At 41.5% G+C, this 24,351-nt stretch overlaps 2 protein-coding genes across 2 annotated transcripts in view; one reads left to right on the top strand and one right to left on the bottom strand.

Moving 5' to 3' along the window:
* ABCD2 (ATP binding cassette subfamily D member 2) overlaps positions 1-12,384 on the bottom strand; it is a 46,830-nt gene extending 34,446 nt beyond the window's left edge. The window contains exons 1-4 of the mRNA XM_074827758.1: positions 11,187-12,384; positions 9,662-9,842; positions 5,652-5,773; positions 2,431-2,599 (exon numbers count right to left, since the gene is read on the bottom strand). Of these exons, the coding sequence (XP_074683859.1) occupies positions 2,431-2,599; positions 5,652-5,773; positions 9,662-9,842; positions 11,187-12,122 (1,408 nt within the window). The 5' untranslated portion in view covers positions 12,123-12,384. The remainder of the gene's footprint in view (positions 1-2,430; positions 2,600-5,651; positions 5,774-9,661; positions 9,843-11,186) is intronic.
* A 531-nt stretch (positions 12,385-12,915) lies between these two features.
* The window catches only part of REDIC1 (regulator of DNA class I crossover intermediates 1), a 29,913-nt gene continuing 18,477 nt past the window's right edge, over positions 12,916-24,351 (top strand). Inside the window, exon 1 of the mRNA XM_074827759.1 lies at positions 12,916-14,216. The gene's annotated coding sequence lies outside the window, so the exon portion shown is untranslated. The remainder of the gene's footprint in view (positions 14,217-24,351) is intronic.

A 24,351-nucleotide genomic window follows, 5' to 3' on the forward strand; every position in this document is an offset into this window, starting at 1 on the left:
AATTCTTCTGGAAACAGTAAAAAAAATGAAACCGGCTAACCTCTCAGTTGTCTGTTAACGGGCTTCTCTAACAGAACCCTAACAGCTGGGCTCCTAGACAAATATCAGAAATTACCTTTACAGACAAGATGCAAAGAAAAGAGATTTCTTTTCATATTAGAAGGCTGCTTTTCTTATTTTCTTCTGAACAAAGAAAAACAGAACTAAGGAAAAATTGATTTTATTACAAAAGGATCTGGTAGCATTTCCTTCAGTCAAGGTTGGTTTTACATTTTCCATTAAGAGGCTCTTTGTTCAATTGCTTCTGACTTTGACAAACTATAGCAACCTGGGCAAAAACTTCTGTGCCATATATCAGCCCAAACATTCTTTTTTTCCTAAAATAAGTTTTATTAAAACAGTTCTGTGGTGTCCAACATGAGATTATGCAAAATGAAAATGTTTTGCTGTTAAAAAAAATTATTTGGATACAGTGGAGAAATTCTAGTTAAATCTATGATAAAAAATAGTGAGCTAAGTAAGTATTAAGTAAACGTAATTCTCATTTCCTAACTTCACAGTGTTTGATTGCAACTTTAGCATGCGTTTAAAGCATATTTATGTGTAATCAGAAATAAAATTTGACAGTATTTTTACAAGATGTACAAAATTCTATTTCAACCTTAAAATTCTGAATTGTTAGATACACTGTGTATAAGGCAATATTATTATCTGTTTAAAATATTCTAACAGTTTTCATATTTTCACAATGTTCTTATTGACAACAGTAAATGCAAGGCACAAAACAGACATCCCTTAGTTACATGAACAGATGATTCGAAAGAAACTAAGTAGTATGTGTTCAAAGAGCATTTGGGGAAGTGGAATATTAAGATTTTTCTTTTCTAACAATGCAGACACATATACGTATGTGAGCACGTGTACTTTTATCCACATGCAAATCTACTCTGCAGGGATTTCTGAAGTATGAAGACGAAAAGAAAAGAGGAAAAACAGTATTACAATGGGACTTGTCATAAAAAGTGTGGAGCCTGTGGCCTAGATTCATCTGACCTAAATTCTACTTAAGTCCTTGTGCACAAACGCTTGGCCTTGGCTAGCTGCCTCTGAGAGCCTACAGCCACTCAGGAGCAAATGCTAGTCACCACAACTTAGGAGGAATTCAGGATGGATGAAATGTGTGACTGTAGTGGAATTAAATCTTGGGAAAAGGCTTCAGAGAAAAAAGGCATGGGGTATAAGTATACTAGACCAAAAGAGAATGTGAACAGCATGCTTGTATATCTGAACTGCATTTGGTTTTGTTTTTAAAACACAGTTATCTAAAGAGAGTCCCCAGATTACTTTGTTGCTCCAGGAACTACAAACCTTTTCTCTTGTACGTGACAAAATGTAACAGTTCTAAAATGCCATTTCTTTTAATGTTAGCCAAATATTACTAAGATCTACAAGATTAAGACATTAGCTATTTCCACAGGGCTTCGTCAGACTGTTATGATGAACCTTGTCAGAGGACCTTTGAGAAATCTGTGTTGAAGGGCAGCACTGTTGAAATTGTTGAAGGAAGTTATTTCATAAAGAACACTTTGGTGCCTTCAAATCTACCGAGGTGTAAGTTTTCAGAAGTCAAAGGGAGGGAATGAGGCTTTTCAACACCGCAGAGGGGAGAAGCAGAAGAGGTCTCTTGGGAAAATTTGGAAAAGTCCATAGAAAAAGCTGCCTTTAAGTGCCTCAGAGAGAAGCTGGACACCAAGAGGAAGAGAGAGGTGGCACATAATGGAGCATGATAAATGGATGTGCACAGAAAATGCTTTGGGGAGGGTAGAGACAGAAAGACAGTGGCACCAGAAAGATACAGGATAGGGACGGGAGGGATAAGGTATATATTGATCAGATTATTTGGGAGGTGAGGGGAAGGGTAAAGTTGTCAGCTCATTTTCAGTTGAAAATTCCCACTAAATAAGGAAAAAATGAGCACAGGGAGATTTTTAGCTGCTGAAAATAAACTAGTATTTTCATCAAAAACTACTGAACCAATCTGTCATGCCCTCCTACCCCAAATAAAATAATGTGGTGTTTGAAGACGAAAATGTTACAGTCTCAGTTTTCTGAAAAAAATTAACTGTCTGAGAAAGCAGGCACTGTGTGTGTAAGAATAATAATGCCGCCACCACCAATAATAGTATAGTTGAAATGCCTTTTTCATTGAAAGTTTTCACAGAAAACATTTGAGCAATTTTGTATATTGGAAAAGCACTGTGTAAGCACACAGTTACAAAACAGCAGAAGGTTAAAATGGAAGGTAACATGGTCTCTGGGGTATTAAGGCTGAGATGCTGATTTGCTGCAGAAACAAAACCTCTGTTCACCTCCTGTCCCACTGCACCAGCCCCACACACAGGTAAATACATACAAGTATGAATTAATTACCTTTGATTTCTAATGGCCCATCCATGTGTAATTCTGCTTTATCTTCATTCTTGCTGTTGTTTTTAGACCCTTGAATAACAGCAGTTCTTTTGTAGATGCCTCTCTTCACCTCATCAAAGACTGAAAACATGTTGTATACACGGGCAGTGTAGCCTGCTAGCTCAGTGACCTGAGAAACAACAAATGCCTCATTTCAGTTATACTTCACAAATTCTACAAATGAAATGTTTGGCCAAAGATTCATGAGAAACATTCCCAGCTATTCTAAGTCAGTGCTTCTCAAATGCTATTCTGGAAGGAACAACGATGCATCTTTCGATGCCTGTCAATTTTCATTCCTTGAGATTCTGTGCTAACCTGTATGCCACCCACAGCTCCTACCAGCCAGCAGACAGAGACAGTTTGAGGGGGACAGATTTCAGCCAATGTAAGCTATGATAGCTTCAGTAAATGAGGAGGTTGCAGGGACTGCTCTTTTCCGTGGATCAGTAGAGTCTTCAACCAGCAGAGAATAGCTATTAGTGTATCTGAAAATAGCCTATCATACAAGAGAAAAACAAAATCTCTGCATTTGCCAGCAAAACAAAGGTCCACAGAAGTGAGAAAAACTGGCATCTATAATTATTTCCCTGTATTGCCGAAACCTCCTGTGGGAAAGGTGTGCTTTTCTGTGTAAAACGGGAAGCACCAGGACATCCTAATCTAAAATACAGTATAAAAAAGAAATTACTCTTCTGTCACCTGCATGCTAGAGTACCAGAGCTAAACTTGAGACCTTAGATTAGAACTGGGCATTTCTGAGATGGTGAGGTCTCTTAAAAGGCTTTCTCATTTTTTTTGGTCCTTTTGTCACAATTTCCACCTGGTGAAGACAGAAACAACAGATCTCTGGACCTGGTAACTTTCTATTCATGGGCAGTGACACCACCAAGAGCTCCCAAAGAACTGCCTCCATCTGCTAGCAGCAAGGAATTAAACCTGGGCATCTTTTTATAAATGTATTATTAAGTGGTTTTAAAAAGATGAATTTTTATATTAAACGCAGAGAGCAACACAAGAATAGCAAGAAAATGAGTTCCAGATTATAAAATCATTAACTTGCTGTGGTTAAACACATACACCCCATGATTGAGTTCACCTGCTATGGTGTACATAATCCCAATATAAAATCCTCTATAAATTTCACTATTTGTGCCAGATTCAACATCTCAAAAAACTCAGTTTAAAAAGAGTAATCACTCACTGTTTCAACTCCATCAACTGTACATTGTTTTGCACTACTGGTAATTGCATTAATAGCTGTGAAATGTATTGGTCTAACACCACCTGAGGCAGTAGGTAGCACATAGGAATTGTAACATAATTCTCCACACTGGAGTCCTTCTAGCAATTTCAGCAGGAGCTCATGCCAGGACTGAGTGCTCCGCACAGTGCCGGCAGTGGCATTTGATGGAGAGAATCCTGCATGTGATGAATGAAACTTGTACCAACTGTGCCCCAGAAAAAACATAACCTGTAGTAGGTTTCTAAACCACGACCCTACAAACTCACTTTGTCAAAACACTAAATACTACCATCTAAACTATTGACCTGCAAAGAGAAGTTGAGCCCAACTCATCTGCATGCTGAATTACACTGAGTGGAAGGAGGCTGTTTTGGTGGATCAGGTGGGGAAGAACTAGAACTTCACTACCACTTGAAGTGGATTGAAGTACACTGTCCTTTGGAAACTGCCTGAATCGCAAAATGGGAATAGCAATGTGGTTAAAGTACCACAGTGTCTCTTGAAGAGAAGTATAAATGTAAAATTAGGATGGAAATTCATAGAACTGGTCTTTGATCTCTGCTCTCTAGATTAAAATCTCACCGTGTCATAAACAAAGTGAGTTTGTTCAGTTGTTCCCACTATTTTGTGGGTATTTTTGTTTCCAAAAAATTAAACCACAATGCTTATAAGTCCCCATGTATATTATATAAATGACTTGAATGTTGAAAATAAAATAGAAATTACATCAGTGTATAAAAGGTTATCTGGCAGTATCTTTAGAGCAGAGGCCAAGCAGGGTAACAGCTAAAGGAGCATAGGTCAAAATCACAGTCCATTAGAACTCCTGAAAAAAGTACAGATTCTGGCTTTGTCAGAGCCCGTATCTGAAGGCACCAAACTACCTCTCCTCCAATTTACAAAGCTGTAGCTATTATGGCTGGATTCCAAGTAAGAGAATCCATAGTCTTTGATTAGCTGCCTAGCTAATGCGTGCCTCCTCACGCTGCACTGGGAAAAAGGGGTCCCCACCAAAGGGACGAGCAAAACCAATTAACAAATGCAGAACCAACATTCAGAAGGAAATGTTGAGGAGAATAACACCACCTCCTCACTTCTCTTTTGCTTAACAGCCAGCACCTAGAGAAACCCACAAGAGAGACCACAGATGAAAGCCCAGCTTTTCTGGAATTTGGGTAAGGACCTGAAACATGATATTCCAGATGAACATCCTGTACTTCTAGACTATACATTGTCTGAAGGTGGATTTTTTCCTGCTATAATTTCTCTACTTTGCAAAATTACTTGGAATTTAACAGGTCACAAGATACTGAAAACAGTCCTACAGTTTAGGTGGCCAGAAAATAAGTATTCAATTCTCTTCGTGCTTCGTACAAAACATGACTGGAACAGGTTGTCCAGAGAGGTGGTAGAGGCCCTATCCCTGGAAACACTCAAGGTCAGGCTGGACCGGGCTCTGAGCAACCTGGTCTAGTTGAAGATGTCTCTGCTGATTGGGGGGGGGGGGGGGGGGGGGCGATGTTGGACTAGATGGCCTTTAAAGTCCTTTCCAACCCAAACTATTCTATGATTCTACAACACTTCCAACAGAAGAGTCCCAATACACTGGAGGCAGACAGCCTGAATTCAGTACTGCGCTCCAGAGGAGGATTTTGAACCTTTATCACTCACATTCCAGGAACTTCTATTGCTCTCTGTTGGCACCTGAACACAGGTATTAAAAACGCCATTAACATGTTGCACCATACTGGCAGCTGTGCACTTTAGACTCTTTGTGGACTTAATTCTGCAGATCAAACTATCAGTTCAAAGATCTCCATGGATTTGCTTGCAATAGAATTTGCCTTTAAAAATGGCACTTTTTTTTTTTTACATTTTATATTAAATGTAAATTCTGTTTTTCTCTTCTGTTTCGTGTATGACAGACGTACAGTACCTCTTTGTATGAGGACATAATCCTTTCAATAGCATCTGCTCCAGAGATCAACAAGTTTCGTGATGTAGTAAAAGCTTCTGTTCTTTCACTAACCATGGCCTGTTTCTGGCCATCTTCCAATTCTAAAAGTAAAAAAAGTTTTCTGTTAAAATATTCTTCTGAAAATTATCTCTACAAATTAAATTATGATTAGAATGTGAGCCATTATAGAACAGCTTTTAAATTAAGGAAATATTAACTCTATGAAGACAACCTTTCAAAAGAATTGGTGAATGTAGCTAGCATAGATAGCTTGGTAACAAAGAGTAAGTGGGAGTATATAGAATTCATCTTCTTATGCAAAACATCCTATTCTTTTATACTATTTGTCTACCTAAATATTTTCTTTTTAATATATCATTATTCAACCTAAGTTTTTCAAAATACAAAAAAATGAAACTTAAGCAAACAGATTTTTAATATAATTTTTACTACTTTTGCAATTATTCATTTCAGGCTTACTTATTTATGGACTTCATGTAAAAGAAAACATTTGTATTGATGGAAATTTGGCAAAACAATTATATTTCTATAAGAAAGCAATAAGCTCTTTTATTATCAAAGGCATAGTTTAAGTAGGATACCTTTCTCTTCATCTGACCTCCAGGTTTTCTGCATCACATAACTTTATATATATCTTTATATATTGCTTAAGTCTGTTGCAGAACAGGGTCTGGATAATATTTTTTTTCTTAACTTTGTAAAGTTTTTTTAAAGTTTCGTTTTTAAGCTAGGCTCCTGCTAGGCATCAGGCTAGTCAGGGTAACAGGTGGATCCAGTGTGGCAACTCCTGTATTAGCAATTGTTATCAACATCCTCTGTGATGTTTGCACAGTGCTGATGGCCAAGAAAACTAGCGGGAATTCCCTGCAGGTGTAATTTTATGGGCTAAGTCAAGCAATGCAAGAGTACAGCAAACAATATTTTTTTACTTGGTAACTGTCTCATCTCTCTGACAAGATCAGATTCTAGAAATCTGGTGTCTAGAAATCTACATGCAGTACCAAAGCCAGATGTATCTGTCTTTTTTCAGTTAAATCTAAATGTTACTTTGTTTTCATTTACACATCCATAAAGGTATCTCTGCGTAATTGCATCTGAATCACTGAAATACACTATGGAAAATTTAGGAAAAACTTTTAAAAAATTCTTACATCACAATTTTGCATATATATAGATATACCCCATCTATGGTACTCTTTCTGGCCTCAGATGTTTTTTATAATAATTTTAACTGAGATACATGTTTAAATTTTTTAGCTTACATTATACAACTTCAGTACACTGTCAAATAGTTGTATGTAATCTAGCCACCTGAGACACAATGAGAGGCATACTTTTCTTAAAAAAAAAAGACAGACTACCTCTTGCAAAGGGAGAGATTACAAAACTCTTGGTCATGTAGTTCTCACATACATTAAAAAGTCATTTCCACTCTAAGAAGGAAACACTTAGGGGATAGGGAGAATTCAGTTAATTCATTAGTAAAAACTAAATTGATATTTGTTTCTTACTTCTCAGAGAAACAATTTTTGCTGATGTTGTTGGGATTATCGCTCATACAGCCCACATTATGTAGAACCACCACAATTAAATCATTTAGGAATCATGTACGGTTTAACTACACTAATGCAGCATTCCTCCTGTATGTAAATGTAAAATTTACTGACAGCTGCTTCCAGCACCCAGGCTAGCTCATCTAGCAAGAGTTTAGAGATCTCTACAAACCACTGCATTGGTCATTTTAGGGGTATTTGAACAATTAAAATTACATAGAATTTATGAGCATTTCACTGTTCCAAAACACAAGATCTTATATTACATGCCTAATCCACCAAGATTACTTTTCTTGAACTTTTCATTCAAAACATTTTTCATATGGCTGGCCTCCTGTGTTTGACGAAGTAGTGCGTTGTAACAGGGCACACTGACTGTGATACAGACCCTAACACTTCTCTTTTCATCTTCATTTATATTACTGATAGTAATACTTATTTTATAAACAAAGATAAGTGTTCACAGCGCCTAGAGGAATCAAAGTCTTGATTCCAAAAATAGTTAGTTTCCAGAAATTGATGAGAGACATGACCTTTGGAACACCAATTGTTAAATACAAAAAGAATGAGAAAAGTTACCAAATGGGAATCTTGGCTTTGCCAGTTAATTTCTTCCCTGAAATATGTAACAGAATTAGCAAAATTCAGTAAGAAATATCATTGTCATAGAAGATTCTTTTTTCTTTTTACTGCAGGATTATTTTTTTGTTTTTTTTTTTTTTTCCCCCCCCGAAGAAGTGTACAAAATCTATTGCTTTACACCTGTAGTCTCAAGTCTGGTCATGGTACCAGTTTTGTGCATATCCCTGATTCTGGTGATTTATCCTAAAGTAATAGATCCACTATCTCTTCCTTCAGATATGAACAAACTTGCACGTGACCTGCTGAGGTACAAAGCACTGTTTTCCCAACCAGGCCAATGGTAAATTCAGGTCTGTTTGATTCTTTGCATACCTGTTATACTTTGAAATGGTTCTGACAGTGTTGATTTGTCGGTATTATGTTTGTGATCCATCATTATGATATGCCTCAGGTCTCCAAAATAAGCACTGTGCTTTAATAGTTTAGGTTGCTGGTGGCAAATACTCTTCTGCTTTACAACATCAGCCATCACTGACATCTTTCTTTCCTCCCACATTTGAAAAGTATTTATCAAAAGAACACTCATGAATAACAGGAATGTTATTTAGTTTTGCATGAATACGAGTCTTTTTTTTAATTCATGCTGTAATACCAAGAAGATATTTATAATGTGTGGTTAAACAATCTTTTCCTTGACTGTACTCATTCCTGTCTTAGCAGAAAGACTCTTATCACTTTTTCTGTTGTGCTGATAACCTTCATTGTGAGGTGAAATGGCTTTGTACAAATTCTTCTGTTCGGAATAGGACCTCCTGGTATTTTTGAAGCTGTTGCCAGGACGCCAGCCAGGGTCCTGATATAGCACCCTCCTGAGCCACGTGAAGGGCAGCAGCTCAGACAGCGACCTAGCCAAGGACCGACACAACCGCAAGCAAGCTAAACCGTGTGGGGGCTGCACGAAGTCATCCTACAGGCTGAACCAAGCTTGTCCAGCTGGACAGCCCTGATTTGGAACATAACTACCAAGAGCTGCACAGAAAAGAATTCAGTCATTCCTAACTTAGAACTGATCCTTCCGTGGACATTGTAGGATCTTAGGATCTGTGCTTAAAGAATCCTATGGAATTTGTAATATATTCTGTGGTTCTAACTGTGCATAAGGATGCCTGTTGAGGTAAACTTCCCTGCTATCTTTCACTACCCCTCCTTAATTTCCTTTCCTTCTGCTCACTCTTTTTTTTTTTTTTTTTTTTTTTTTTAATAGCATCTGCCATAACAACACTACTTAAGTTTTGTTTCACTTCCTGGAAAGTTGTGATAGGATGTCAAAAATGATATCATCCAAGCCTGGAATCTGAATTTCACCTTCTCTTCTCTCAGGGAGTCAGGGAAAAACAGCAGTTCCTAACAGGTCAACACATAAGAGAGTAATTACTTATAACTACACTATGGTTTATGGAAGGAAGAGATAAGCACTCTAGGAAAGTTAATAGTATCATATTGTAAAGTAGCAGGAAATGCTGCAAAAATCCACCTGCCATCCCAACAGTGGCTAGTGAAGAAGGACTGCAATTATCATTATAGTCTCATGTGACATGAGGATCCTCTAAGTCCTGCATGCAGGCTGTTTATCAGGCTTATGTTCAAAGTTGGATCTTTCGCATTGCTCTTTCCTCAGCTGACTTGCTATGCTTGAAAACTACACACAAGACACAGACATTGCAATAAAGTCTGTGAATAATAAATAAATATGAATGCCATTCAAGGGAAGTACAGTCTTTTGAGGATGTAACTTTAAGGAAACATTTAGAAATTAAGTAAAAAATGTATTACCGCCATCTGCAAATCCTGTTGCGGTGATGATGGGCACAGCGACCATAATCATACCACAGCTACTCCAGACATACTTCATCAGGAACTGCTCTATCATGATGTACCATAAACGTTTGGACAAAATGAGATTCATTTGATCTGCCAAAGCCTTGTAGCTTTTTTGCAGTTGTTTCATTTCTACCTACAGTCAAAAAAGAAAAGATTTATACAATACAACAAAGATGCACGTATCATACAAGATACGTTCACAAATGAACTAATGAATGCATGAACTAATTGGGTACCCAGAGCTGTGACTTCTGAGTCACATCTGCTGCACGGTACTTTATTTTCACAGTGCTGCAGTCTCACAGCAAAAGTGCACAGCTTTATGGAATTCAGTGGACCCAGTTCTTATTTACACCATTGTCCCTTGATAGCACACTGGCAGGTTTTCAGCTCTTTTAAGATCTCTGATCTATACAAGAACAACACAGAAGGCAAGTCACAACAGCTGATTCTAACAAAAAATAAGATTAATTCCACATCCTTTTAGTAAAGCTGCAGTTGTAAAGTTTCACAGCAACTGAAACTCCTCACATTGGGAAGCATTTGGGGATCAATTATCTCCAATGACTTAAAGTTGCAGACCTGATCCCTGAAAAGAATGCTGCTTGTTTTGTCTGGAGGAAGAGAGAACTATCCCAAGAGGTTTAACAAGTCAAAGACAGTTGCAAGTCAATATGATATAATGTATGCAGTTCAAGCCAGTATATGTGGAAACTTAAAAAATGTGTCATTTAGCTGCACTTAAAACATTACTATAGGCAGCTTCTGAGAATGATTGCTTCTACCAAAATAAACCACTTACATTATATAATCATTGCCTGGACTGAAAGAGTCATAATTCAGGCTGGTTTCCAGCTTTCATATTCACCTTATGTGAAACATCTTTTTCTTCCAAATTTGAAAGGTGTTACAGCCAAATTTACTTCTAATAAAAATATGAAGAGTTCCTTAATAAGGTTGCTTTAAAACAAGCCATTAGTTTATGTAACTGTGACTGCTGAAGTACTGTACTTAAGCTATTTTAAGACTTTGATGACTACATCTTTGCTTAGCTATGTAAAAGAGTGTCAAAGGTTGTAGTGCTCTCTGTGCTATCACAGAGTTTTCCCCTAGACGTTCTGGTGTGCCTTGGTTGCTATTTCTGCAGCATTAAATATGGTTGTTCATAAACATGGCTGAAAAAAAAAGCCTGGAAAAGTTAAGCGGAATGGACTGGGTGGGGGAAAAACAATAACGGAGATTAGCTTTCTAGAAAAGCATAGGATCCAGCTGCAAAACAGGAACAGCTTGTCAGAACACAAGGGAACTATGGTCCGCTCCCCCCAGATACCGCCTGTGAGACGGCATTTTCCTAAGAAACGGGAAGTGCTAGCTGTAAACAGGTTTAAATGTCAGAGGGACCCAAAGTGCTCGGGGAGGGCAGCAGGGGAAGCGTGGGTCAGCGACCCCAACACCCTCCAATTTCTTTCCTCCTTACCTTGTGCCCTCGGTAAAAGGCGATCTCTTCCACATTGGCAATGATGCGTGAATGCATGAAGCGCAGATAGCCCTTCTTCTGAGCCTCCTCAGCCACCAGCTTGCCAAACTTAGGCGAGCAGGCTTTGAGCACACAGGCCGTCGCGTAGACGACGAGCCCAGCCAGGACCGTGGGCCCGATGGGGTTAGCCCCCCGGGAGCGCGCTGTGCGGATGAGGGTGTAGGAGGTGAGCATGACATCCAGGATGGGCTTGGTGAGGTTGGAGTAGAGATGTGCCACGGACTGTGAGAACATCATGATGTCCTCAGTGAGGGACTGGTCAGGGTTGGCCAGCCGCCCGTCCATGCTGATCACTCTGTAGTAAGTCTGGTTGGCAAAGTAGGTCTCATAGGCGTGATCCACCAGGCGCGTGCGGAAGGCGAGGGCCAGCTTGCACTCCAGGTACCGTATGGTGCTGTTCACGAAAGTGGCCGGGATTGCAATCATCAGCCATTTGATTAATTTGAAAACAAAGCTCCTGGGCTTTTTTTCCACGATGCTTTTCACAATCTTCCCATCGAGGGCTGCCACATAGATGGAGAGGAAGGTCCTGGAAACCAGAGCGACCGAGTGGAGGCAGAGCAAGCCCAGCTCGGCGCTCACCAGCTTTGGGAAGAACAGCTTGCGAAGTTCCAGCAGCTGCTTGAAAAATTCCGCGTTCACGGCCGGGGAGGCTCTGCCGCGGCTGCCGGTGCGGTGCGGCGCCTGCCGGCCCCCCTCAGCCCGGCCGGCATCCTGCGAGCCGCCTCTGCCGCCCGCCCGCTTCATGCGCCCGCGGATGATGGGGTAGAGGATCCTGAGCCCGTACGCCGCCGCCAGCAGGCACGCAGCCCTCTTCGCGGCGCTCGCCCTGCTCCATTGCACCCGCCGGGCCGCCGCATGCAGCATGGGGGTCATCCTGCCCCGCCGGAGGCACCGCTGCGCGCCGGGGCTGGCGGCGGCGGCTCACGCCCAGCGGGAAGGTCGGCCCCGCCGGGTCGTCATCGGGCCGCCGGGGCCCCGGCTCCCCGCCAGCCGCCCTGCCGTGACAGATGCCGAATGAGCCCGGCCTCCCCAGGGGTGACGGTCGCCTTCAAAGCGCGGCGCGTTGCACAACGCGGCCCGGCGCGGCGCAGCCCGCCCCGCTGACCACCATTGGCTGCGCCGCGCGGGGCGGCACCGGCAGCGGCCCGGCTCCTCCGCACCGCCGCCCCGGCCCCGTCCCCGGCCGCTCGCCCGGGGCTCGGCCGCAGCCGCGGCGGCGGCGGCAGAGCGAGACTGCCGGGGGCTCACAGCGGCTCCCCCGGAGCTCGGCCCAGCTGCGCGGCGGGTCCCCGGAGCTTGGCCCGGCTGCGCGCCGGCTCGCCTCAGGCTGCGGCCGGCCCTTTCCTTCCGCCTGCCCTGCGGTGCAGGCACCGCCTCCGGCCCCGGCCCCGCCAACGGCGCGGCGGGGGAGGGAGGGACACGGCGGCAGCGGCGGGGAGAGCTCGGGCCCCGTGGCAGCCCCGGCGGCGGCGGGGCTCCGCGTCACCCCCGGCTCCCGGCCGAGCCCTCCCCCGGGGCGGGCGGGCTGCAGCGGCGCGGCGGCGGGGGAAGGGGCGGCGCGCCTGGTGCGGGGCGGCGGCGGCCCGGCGGTGGCGGGCAGCGCGCGGCGGGGGCCGGTGCCCGAGGGGCAACCTCCGGTCGGAAATGGGGCCGCGCGGCTGCGGGAGGGACCGGGGCAGCGCGGCGCCTCCGGGGCAGCGCTTTCCAGTTACGCGTAATTTATTTCCTGTCCTCTCGTCAAGAGGAAACCGGTGCTGTGCTCTCTGCAGCGGTATTAGACAAAAACAACCCCCAGTGATTCGCACGGTCCCTGCAGCAAAACCAGGCTGAATTCGCACAAGGGAGTTAACAGTAAAGGCAGTTGTCTCGCTGCTTCGTTTTTTCCTTTTCCTAATTTCTTGTTGCTGCTTCACTTGGTTGGAAAAGGTATTGTTGAACTTGCAGGGCGAGGACCAGAGTACTTAAAAAAATGCTTTGGGTCTTTTCACACTTTGAAAATTAAGTACGCGTCGGCTGGTATATGATAAAGCATTAGTTTAGGATGTGTGTGTAAAAGCAGGTTTGAAAAATGTACTATTAGGTATTGACAGGAGTGCTGAGGAGTCCAGCCTTCCCTAGAAAAGGAGAGCGAGGCCACCCACCTACCTCGCTCTGACTCGGCATACCCGGAGTTAAGCCACGTTCCTGTTATAAAACAGCCCTCTTTGGATAGAGTGCAGTGATGATGTTTAGATAGCAACGCAAGCTTCAGGATGAAGAAATAATATCTTTGATTTGAGAAAGAGTGAGAGCTTTGCTTTCAAAAGTCAGGCACCACTTACCAAAACATCCAGGTGCCTTCTGAAAAAGCCCAGTAAGCCACAACCTGCAAGACAAGACTAAGTAAGACCTATTCCTCACTTCTTCCTAGGAGGTTGCACAAATTGTGTCCACAATGGGCTGGACAGTTACATACAGAAGATGTGGGGTAATCTTGGAGCTTAGTAGACTTTCTGCCAGTGAGGACAGGCTAGAGATCTGGACAGATGTCCTTCTAGCTTTTTTTTTTTTTTTTTTTTTTTTTTTTAATACACGACTCAAAGCTAGGAAAATATTGTCAAAATCTGACCTAGTGCAGTACAGCTAACTTTCAGTTACTAGGCAGGACTGGTTTCTCTGTAGATTATTTTGTCAGTAAAATAGAAAGGTTTTTCATGCATGAAGACACTGACAAGATACACTGGCTAAGAAACTGCTTTGCTCAGGGTTGTTTTTTAGTCATGATCCCCAGTTGGATACTTCCCATTCTGGGTTGTGTGTATCACAGCATACGCTTAGATTTTGCCAAACCACAGTTATTTGCAATATTCCATTACTCTAGCATTTTCTTACCGAGGGGAAAGTTCACAGATCTCTTTCAGTTCTGCATATCTGCTGACCTTTCACTTCACAAGATCCTGGAGGACTGAAGCTTTTGGTGACTTGATGGTAAGTGCAGGCTTACACCTCACAGTCAGATTTGTGGGAACATTTAAGTAAAGCAACTCTGACCATGCAGTGTTTCAGTCAATAAAAGCAGTGTATTTTCTTCTTTTGAAAGTATGGAGAAAAGCCTAAACTCTTGTTTTAAATATACCCTTTCTTCTGTTCTTGCTGCCTCGAGAGTTTTGCTCTGCCACAGTCCTGCTTTGTAATCCATGCACAAACTCCTCTTTGTGGAACACGGGTTAGGTGGTAGATTTTTGGGTTTGTTTTTTTTTTTTAGGGGTGAAGGCAGCAATTTTACTACATTTAGTCAATATTACTGGAAAAATAATTACCAGAGCTGCAGTAATATTGGTGCAGTGTTCAGTGTTCTTTTTTCTCCACAATTTCTACTGACTTTATTTTAAAACTTTTGAAGATAAGTGCAATCAAATAAGTTTGAGTAACTGAGGGGTTGGGAGGCATGTTAATATTAGAACCAGGATATTTTGGGAGTTTATCTTCTCTTAAGGAGAACAAGATACTTTTTTAGTGCCAAGTGGTTGTTTTTTAGTCATATGGTTAGCTTTCATCAAACACATTAAATAACTTGTGTGCATTTTCTGAATATAGGAACCAATAACTGAAGAGGAAGAGTTAGATGAGCTTATCCTATTTTTATAATTATTTAATACTCTGTAATAATTTGTCACTATTTTAAGTCAATATTCCAGCAGAACAGAATGCCATAATTCTGCTCCCAACTACAAAAATAAAATCACTTATTATCCAAACAGTGCTTCTCTGATGACTGAAGTAACAGAATCACTGTCTATTGAAGTGATTTGTGCTTGGATACAACCACAAATCAGAAATAGAAACAATGAATATCAGGCTGACTAAATTCCACAAACGTTTGAGCATGTAGGAACTAGAGTGTAATCATGGCAACACTGATGCCTCTTTTTTGTCTTCTACTTTATGCCCACTGGTTCCTGCTCCAGCACTTCATCATTATGCAACTTTGTGACTGCGATGGAGATAGTGGAATTGCAATGAGCAGGCTATTACGTAAGAGAGATCAGTCAGCCTTACTCAATGATCATTTTTGTACCTTTTGATTGAATGTTTGGAAAAAAAAACACGCAATTTTTGAAGCAAAAGGCCATTTACCTGATGCATTATATGCTCCTAACACAGAATCCCGTGGCTGTAAACTGGAATTTCCTTGCTGCTTATGGAGTTACCCACTGTGGCATAAAGACATAAAAAATAAAGATACTGAAAAATAGATATAAATGATGCATTTTGTATCATTGCTGTTTGGGATAATTAACATTTAGGTAGGTGTAGATCATGCAGAAAGTACTTAGCTGCTTATATGTGGATGAAGTATATGTGAAACATGTAAAATATGAATCCACACAGTGCCCGTAGTTTTCAATTACATACCAATACTGAACTGCAAATCGTTTCTAAAATACGATGTACTGTAATATGGTGAGCTAGGAATGTCTGGTTTTTTCTTTGATTTTGAGCTGTATGTTTACATACTGGTGTGGGAATAGTAGGACTCAGTTTGAGCCAAATTCAACAGAAGACACTCATACAAGCCATTATTCAAGTAAATGCCTTACTCTGAATTACTTCCAAAGTTTCTATTGACATAATGTCATCGCTTACCTAAGTACAGAAATATACCCACAGAATTAGTTTGCAACATCATGGCAAACCAATGACAAATCAGACCTTTTCATCAGAAAAGGGCGATAAGATACCTGACCTTTGATTTCAGATTTGTAGCAGCAGAAATTGTCTGCTCATTCTGCCTGCTTTAGAGAAACTATCGGCTATAATCATATACCTCAGTAGACTATCCAGACACTGTAATTCGTTTAGGATCTGGAGATCTAAGCCAAGCAAGAAGCTTCAGTTTTAATGTGACAGATGTGGAATCTTGTTGAAGAAGCATCACTGTGGCGAGGTTGGCCTGATCCTACCAAGCAGTTGGTTCCAGCTGTTTTGGTCCTAATGAGGCTGTGTGGTACCCAGACTAGGCAGAGATGTGTTATGGCAGGAGGGTAGAGAGGAGAGGGGAAACAGGAAGGTCCTTCTCTGTTGTTTGTCTTCTGAGTGTAGGTACCACAGAGATGGTGTAAATGGGGGGCATTCCTGCACCGTAGTCCTCTTCCCCTTATTCTGTCTTTAGGGAGATACATACTTGCTGCTGTAAACCCTGCATGACTTGTAGGTTATGAGAATTTATCCACAAGGGATTCAAGTAATCTGGCTGACAGGACAATCAATAGCAGACCGATCACAAACAGTTCTGACTTCTGAGACCACCATGATTCTAGACAGAATACAGCTCTAGAAAGAAGTGTAAACAAGTTGTTTTCCCTTTACAGAGAAAGAGGGAGAGGGAAAAGGCCAAAGATAGATAAGGTCAGTGTCAGCTGTTCCAACCGCAGTGAACTGCTGACTACTGATCACAGACAAAGAACTACACTTGTAATATTTAGACCTTAATACTTAAAAACTTTAATATCTGGATTTTTTTAGACATATTTCTCTTATCAAATTTATTTTTTATTCCATACAGATAACTCAGCTGAACCCAGCAATTCCAGAAAAAAACAATTATGGGAAATGTGTCTATTTCATGCCTTCAGAAGTCTCGAATATGTTACTAATGTTTTTCAGTTTTTGCTTTACATCTGTGAAGGTTTCTATTCTCAGATCATCTGAAGAAAATGCTAACACTACCTTGTTAATCCTTTTCTCAAATGTATTGTAAACACTTAAACAAGCTACATGCCAAGTGGAATAGTGGTAAATAAGTGGTAAAATCATGTAGCTGGTATCAATTAGCAATGGTTATATTGGCACTGCCCACAGCAGAGCCAGTGTTCTACTCTGCAAAAGTGCAGGCAGGAATAAATCTACAAAAGTAATCTATCCTACTCATGCACCCCAAATAGGACATCTACTGCCATCCTTTTGTCATGCCTCAAGAATTTGAGGGTTTGCAGCTGCTAGGTACGACAACAAAAAATCTTCTGCAAATTAGTCATTAACTCTTATTTGTGAGACTTCTAAATATAAGAATAAGCAAACTGGTTCAGGCCAGTGCTCCACCGAGCACAGTATTCTAACAATAGCTCTAAGCAGATACCCAAGGAAGAAAAAGAATTGCAATTACGTATGATGCTACCTCCCCTGCTGTAGCTTTATACTCTCACAACCTCTGGCCATTTTCAGCTGTGACAATTTCATGAGTCTGAGAGGTTTTTCTATGAAATATTCCACTCTTACAAGCACTTGTCCAGTCTCTCTTGAAATCGTGTAAGCTCTTACATAAATAATAGCATCCTTTGGCAAGCAGTTTCTCAGATCTACCATCCTGTTCGTGAAGAACTTCTTCTTTCTGCTTGCTTTGATCCTGGCTCCCACAAGCTCCACTTTATGACCACGTATGCCTGTTCTGGAAGAGGCATTCAACAATGGAGCTCACTCTAGTTCTCTCTCTCCCCCTCCTCTCATCTCGCCGCAACTTTTGCATACCACTCATGAGTTTGTCAGCCTCTGGTCCAGATCGGTCCCAGCCCCCGAGTGCATGGATACATGGACTAAATATTTTCTCCACTCTCTCTTCTATGTTAGCCAGTGGCAGGGCCTTCCCTTTTATCTCATGTCTTCTTAGTTTCCTTAAAACCTTCAGTAGCAGATGTTATAAACAGTCTTAATTAAATCCATCAAGACTACAGCAGTCACTCTTTTCTACGTGCTTATGAGGCAGCACTTCCATCTACAGAAGCTATACTGTCTCTTGATGTGCTGGCCTGTATTATAGTTGCTGCTATTTTTCTGTGCAGAAGTAGACTTGCTGGATTGCCATAGAATCTTTTTTTTTTTTTTTTTTTTAAATTGTGTCAGATTTGCTCTAGTCTCCAAAGCCAAGGAATTTTTAAGTGGTCCTTTCCACATTGCTGCATTATAACTCTTCAGTAAATACCATTTAGTCTTGGTGCTATGCTAGTGTTCATTCTGTCTTGGTAAAATAATTTTGACCTTGTCTACTGTTATTTTCACTTTGGACAGATCCTCTGCTGAGTTCCCCAGAAAGGAATCCTGCATAAAGTTATCCTCAGTTTCCTCATCAGTCAATACTGATGCAAAAAACCTAACTTACCTTTGTCTGTAACATCCATGTCTCCTCTGAGCACTTATGTTGTACCTTGGTCGTCAACTGGCCCTATACACTCCCTAGCAGGCTTTTGTTCCTGGTTGATATGTAAGAAGAATGATTTAATAGTTTGGTTCCTTTGTCTAGTTGTTTCCCAAATTCTTTTCAGCCTAACTAATTGTATTTTTATGTTTATCAAAGATCATGTTCCTTTCTGTTACCTTCTTTTGAATGCAGTGTAGCTTTTCACTGTGGTTCAGACTGTCTCTTCAACTCTGGTATCCTTCAGCTTTCTCCTAGCCACATTTAAGGATTTAATTATTTTAGCTCCCTCCCCTAATTTGTTTTTAACAAGCCTCACATTGTTTCCTTACTGGAGTTTAGCACAATTATAGAGGATTCTTTGGTCTTTGTTGCTCTTTGCAGAAATACTGTTTTTATCAAGTGGGGATTCCAGCATGAGATTCTGAACCAGATCTTGTGCATTGTTCTCCATCAGCCAAGCACTTCATCTTGAGGGCTAATTCTGTGAAAAATAATTCCATCTAAATAATACCATCTAGGAAAGGCAACTGCTTCATATAGCAACGTGTCAATATACTGTTTTCAATGGTACTGTCCTGGCTGGTGGTTTGACATGTAGATCCAATCCCATGTTCCTCCCAACTGGGCTTTGAATTTCAAACCATGTAGATTATGTGTTTCTCTCTGAGGTGGCTGGCTTGCTGTGTTTGGAAACTATTTAGCCTCTCCACTCTCTAGCCTTTGGACTAATGGCATCATCCCTTTCCATTTATGCTCGCTCCTAACTCCTTCAAACCAAATGCAATGAATCCAGCTCAGCAAGGAGCGCACATCAGGAGAAGCAACCACAAAAGGTGGCTTCTTATTGGACTGTTTCCCACACAGCAGGGGCAAAACTGATATTCTATTGAATGCATGGGTAGTCATTGACTTCAATATATGTTGTAGGTATTTAAACTGGGGTTTCATACCAAATGAATGCTACTCATCTCATACAACAATTTACTAATATTTTTCTAATCTAATGCTACCCTGTACACAAACATAAGGAAGCCCACTGTGTTTTTCTTTAGATGTTTGGCTGAAGGTTAGTGTTTTGCAGTAAAATATAAAAATCCTTGGGCTTTCTGCATTTTCTAGAATTCTTTGAACTAGTGCCCTTAGAGTAAATTAAAAAAGGCCTCTGTCCTTTAAAGGTGAATGGGGGAAGGACTTTTCATTAAATTAATTGAAAGATAATTCTGTCATTAAAAGGAACTACATTTTAAAGGGGAAACTTTGTTTTTCAAACAAGTTTTGTCTTCTGTTTTAAACCTCCTCAGACTATCATGACTTTGCAAGATCACAGCCATTTTTTTGGAAAGAACTCTTTTAGGGCAAAACCACCAACCAGGTTAGTGTAAAACACCACAAGGATAGTTTTACTTTATTTGTCCATAAGCTGGTCCCTCAGGGAAGGGACAGGCAGAGGAGCATTGACTAGGAGAAGACCATGCAACTTGTAAACAAAGTTTAAGCACTGGGTTTGCCAACCAAAAGCTTTCACTTGGAACAGGCTGTTTTTTTCAGTCATGCATTCCTAGCATTAGATAATTAGGTCAATATTTAGGCACCTAAATAAGTGTATCCTGGCATTTAAAAGTACCAGAAATTCCTACCCTGGATTGAGGATTCAAAAGTATTTCAGTTACTCTGCATCTTTTATGTGGTTGGATGGATTTAGTTACCTAATGCTAGATCAAACATTTGGGGAAAAAATAAAAGTTAAAATATGTTAAATTAACACCAAAAAAATTTGGTAATATGGTAAAATTTTTAAACCCAACTGTGAAAATCCCCAGGGTTTTTTTTACTACACATTCATCTGTTTAGTAATACCTTCCTTTGTTATAATGAGCATTAGAGGAGGACACTTGCTGGGAAGTGGAAGATTCATTAAGAAACATGAGAACCATTTGGAGTTAGTTCTAAGTATTACTTGGAAACCCATCTCTCTCTTTCTCTCTTACTGTCTCCAGTGAGTACAAAATTTTACATAAGCAGTGTCTGTCCACTCAAAGGGAAAAACTGTCCTGCTTAGGGAAAGAAGGGTGTTCAAATCTTCAGGGTACAATAATGCTGCAGACAGTAGCACACACTTTCACTTCATGCAGTTTCAGTTACCCAACCTGGCTGCTTCCTCTCTGGGTGTTGGGACATAGAGGAGGAGCCTAACTTAGGTGCTCTGAGTCACCCATCAGAAGACCCCTCTCCCTCTTGTTTGATTATATAAGAGTTCTATGAGGACTCAAAGCTGGGTGCCAAAGTTGCATGGTCAACGTTTCAACACCAGCCTTCCCGAAGAAATGCAGTCTCGGATAGATAGTACATTGCTTTAGACTGCTTTGCTACATCACTTATATCTAAAGCTGATCTGCTAATGAAGAAGCACGTCAGAGGAGACAACTCAAGTGCTGAAGGTTGGAAAGCCGTTCTGAAGAAGTTCCTGTACAATACTTTCTCAACAAAGGAACATGAGACGCAGTTATTCTGAAGAATGGCTGTTAAAAAGTTACAAAAAAGGAAAATCTTCAAGGCTTTTTTCTTCTTTAAACTTCAGTTTCTGACACACAGAGGAAGTCTCCTTGTTCTATATTTACTTCACTTTCCAGAGAAGCAACTAAGCTCCATGAAACTCGTGACCTTTTAAAAATTAATAATAATGTCCTGCAATTCTTTGAAAGTATGACATCACTTGGAAATTCAGATCAATTATTTCAAAGTTTTCAAATGTTGACAGTCTAGTTGCAATATTTAGACACTGGAAATCTAGAGTCATATGCCTCTCAGGTCTTATTTCACTGTTTACTGCCTTCATCAAAGAAAGAACTGATTCTTTATTTTATGACCATTTGAAAGGTGTTTCAGCTTTATCTGCAGAAAAAAATTTGAGGAGGGGAAGATTTCTTATGTTGAAAAATAATTGATTGAATCTGCCACATCACTTTTCCTGGATTCTACGAACTACTGCTAACTACCAGACTCATTAAATCGAACATAAAGAAAAGTGCAGTCTTTTCCTTTAAATCCAGATAATGCTGTGGAAGAGTAAGGGTTGTACAGAAAATATCATATGTTAGAAAAACAAAAGTAGAAGGCATTTGATTATGCCATGCCTGAAACTACCTCTTAGACATAGTTAAACATTTACACTAGATGGAAATGCAAACAAAATAAAAAGAATTATTTCAAGTAATGAAATAAGTTAAATAAACTTTCAGTCTCTCATCATCTGTCATATTAGTTGTAGAGGCACACACACTTAAAATATAGATATATTTTACTATGAAGATTTTAATCTAGTGTTGTTACAAGGAACAATTATGCATACTAATCAGAAATACTGGTGGTATCATGATGATAAAACATTCTGTCCAGTTTATTCAGTTTAATTAGTGATATTTTAGAGAAGCAGATCTTTTCACTTTTACAATCTTTTAGTGGTGGATTCTATAAACACCCTAGCAAAATTAAAAGTATTAGAAAGAAGAAAACTTGGGTCATTTTTAATATTAGGCTCCTAATATCTGCTCTGAGCATTCTTCACATTGTTGTACCAATGGCAATTGAACATTAATACCCTGAAAAATGTTAGGCTAAAGATAACCCAGTAAAGAAACACCACAGGAAAAGATTCATATAGAATTTTAATGATTGTTTTGTAAATGGGTGCCTTCACTTGCTGAAATGATGGCAGTGAGTCACAGGGAAGGGAACAAGGGTAGCTGCATTGCTGCCAAGATGCTCTGGGAGCACTCGTAGCCCTGTGTCCCTCCTTGAGGGTTTGTTGCTATTTACACACAAAAGCTCATCAGGCAGCTCCAAGGGCAACAAGGCCTACTAGTAGAAAATGTTCATTGATTCCCCTGTTGCCCTTAAAATACCTGAGGAAGAGCAGGATGGGGAGGAAGGTGCTTCTCTCTTGCCCTAAAAGTTATGGTGATCGTAGCAGTAAAAGCTGGGCCTGAAAGACAAAATGTCAACATCTGTGTAACCCACTCCAATAACTGTGAATTTGATTCACTTGGGACAGCAAGAGTCTTATGATTCTTTTGCAAAAGAGCAATGGCTTCTAGCAGCAGTCTGTGTGGAAATGCCAGTGGTAGAGGAAGGGTGGCAGCAACCAGAGCATCATCTTCTCCTCATCATCCGCGCCCCGCCCGCCCCCCCACCCCCACCCCCCCCCCCCCCGTGGCTTTCTGCATTCTTTCCTTTTGCTGTCTGTCCCTGTACCACCCTCTCTGCCTTCTCTGTCAGCACTGGGCAGCCTGGGGGCATGGAGAGCAGCTGCCCTGGTGCTCCAGGGAGGAGGCGGCCCTGCAGAAGGGCCCTGTGGCCCTGCTGGGAGGCAGCGAACCATCCCTGTGGTGGCCGTTGCCTCTCCTCTCCATCCCCAGCACCACACACAGCAGCCCTCCCTCCTTCCTCAGCAGTAGAAAATGAACTGGGTCGGCGGCAGCCGGTGAGTGAAACTCTTCAGAGGCTGTTAGAAACAGCCCCATGCTGAACCAGTGTCCCCTCACAGATTGGGCACAGCCATGGTGCATGTGACAGGCCCAGTGTCCCTTCACAGACCGGGCACAGCCATAGTGTGTGTGACAGCCCCAGTGTCCCTTCACAGACTGGGCATGGCCATGGGGGGTGTGACAGCCCTGGTGTCCCCTCACAGATCAGGCACAGCCATAGTGTGTGTGGCATCCCCCCTGCCATGTCCCCTCACAGACTGGGCATGGCCATGGGGGGTGTGACAGACCCAGTGTAGCACCAGGGTGTGTGTAACTGCCATGGTGTCCCCTCACAGAACAGCAGGGCCACAGTGTGTGTTTCAGGCCTGGTGTCCCCTCACAGAGAAGCAGGCCATGGTGTGTGTCACAGCCCTCGTGTCCCCTCCTGACCCAGACTGTGTGAGGGGACGCAGATGCCCTCCCACACCAGGCAGGGTGGGTCACGTTTGGGCCTAGTATCTCTCCGCAGACTGGGGCTGGGTGAGGGTCCCCCGCCTGGGCCTTTCCTCATGCTCTACCAAATCACAGTGATTACCATTTGGGGAAAAAGATGTATAGTTATTGAGATTCACAGAAACAGTAAAATAATCATCAGCTGAGTTGTAACATTAAAAAAAAAGGATAATGCTCAGTTTCTTTAGGTGCTATGCCATCTGCCTATCTACTACAAATTTAAACCCACAGATTTTGTCAGCCATTTGAAAGTCACTTTGCTAAACACAGCTTTATAATCATCCTGACTCTATGCAAAATCAAACTAAAATAATGCTTTACCCATCTGGAAGTCTTCCCAGCAAAATGAGGTTTCTGAAAGTTGCCTGTATGACGCAGGGGGAAGGGAGAGCTTCGGTTCAAAAAAGAAAAACAACCCCAACTTTGTCCTAAGTGCCTGTCTATCATACTATTCTGTCTATAAGAAAAAGCAGCATGAAGGAGTGTTGCACTCACTTAGCAAACAGCAAATCAGCCTGCTGCTTTCTGCTGCTGTTAATTATCTGTCAGGATTCCTCGGGTGAGTCTGGGATTTGCATTTCAGTGTCAGAAAAACTATCCATTACTGGAGCTTCTACCCACTGCAAGGGTAAATGTTATGTTCACATGTTTAGAAAGTGTGTTCTAACTTTAAGCACAGTAAAGAAAAAAACAAAAGAAAAGAAAATGTAATTCCAAGGGGATACTGCATTATTTCTAACTCTCAAAGAAAAGTCCTAATCTACTGACCCAAGGATTGCAGCCATGCTCACCCTGCTCACAGCAGTGACCCAGAGCTCCAATTTTATGCATCATGTCCTGTAGGCAATTAATTTAAAACTATGTTTAAGTTATAATTGTCTCCTATATTGCACAAACTGCAGCTCGATAAAATTTGTACCGACAAAATGTTTACAATATTCTGTAAAGTCCC

Source organism: Strix aluco, chromosome 5 (assembly GCF_031877795.1).
Source record: "Strix aluco isolate bStrAlu1 chromosome 5, bStrAlu1.hap1, whole genome shotgun sequence".
Classification (NCBI taxonomy): domain Eukaryota; kingdom Metazoa; phylum Chordata; class Aves; order Strigiformes; family Strigidae; genus Strix; species Strix aluco.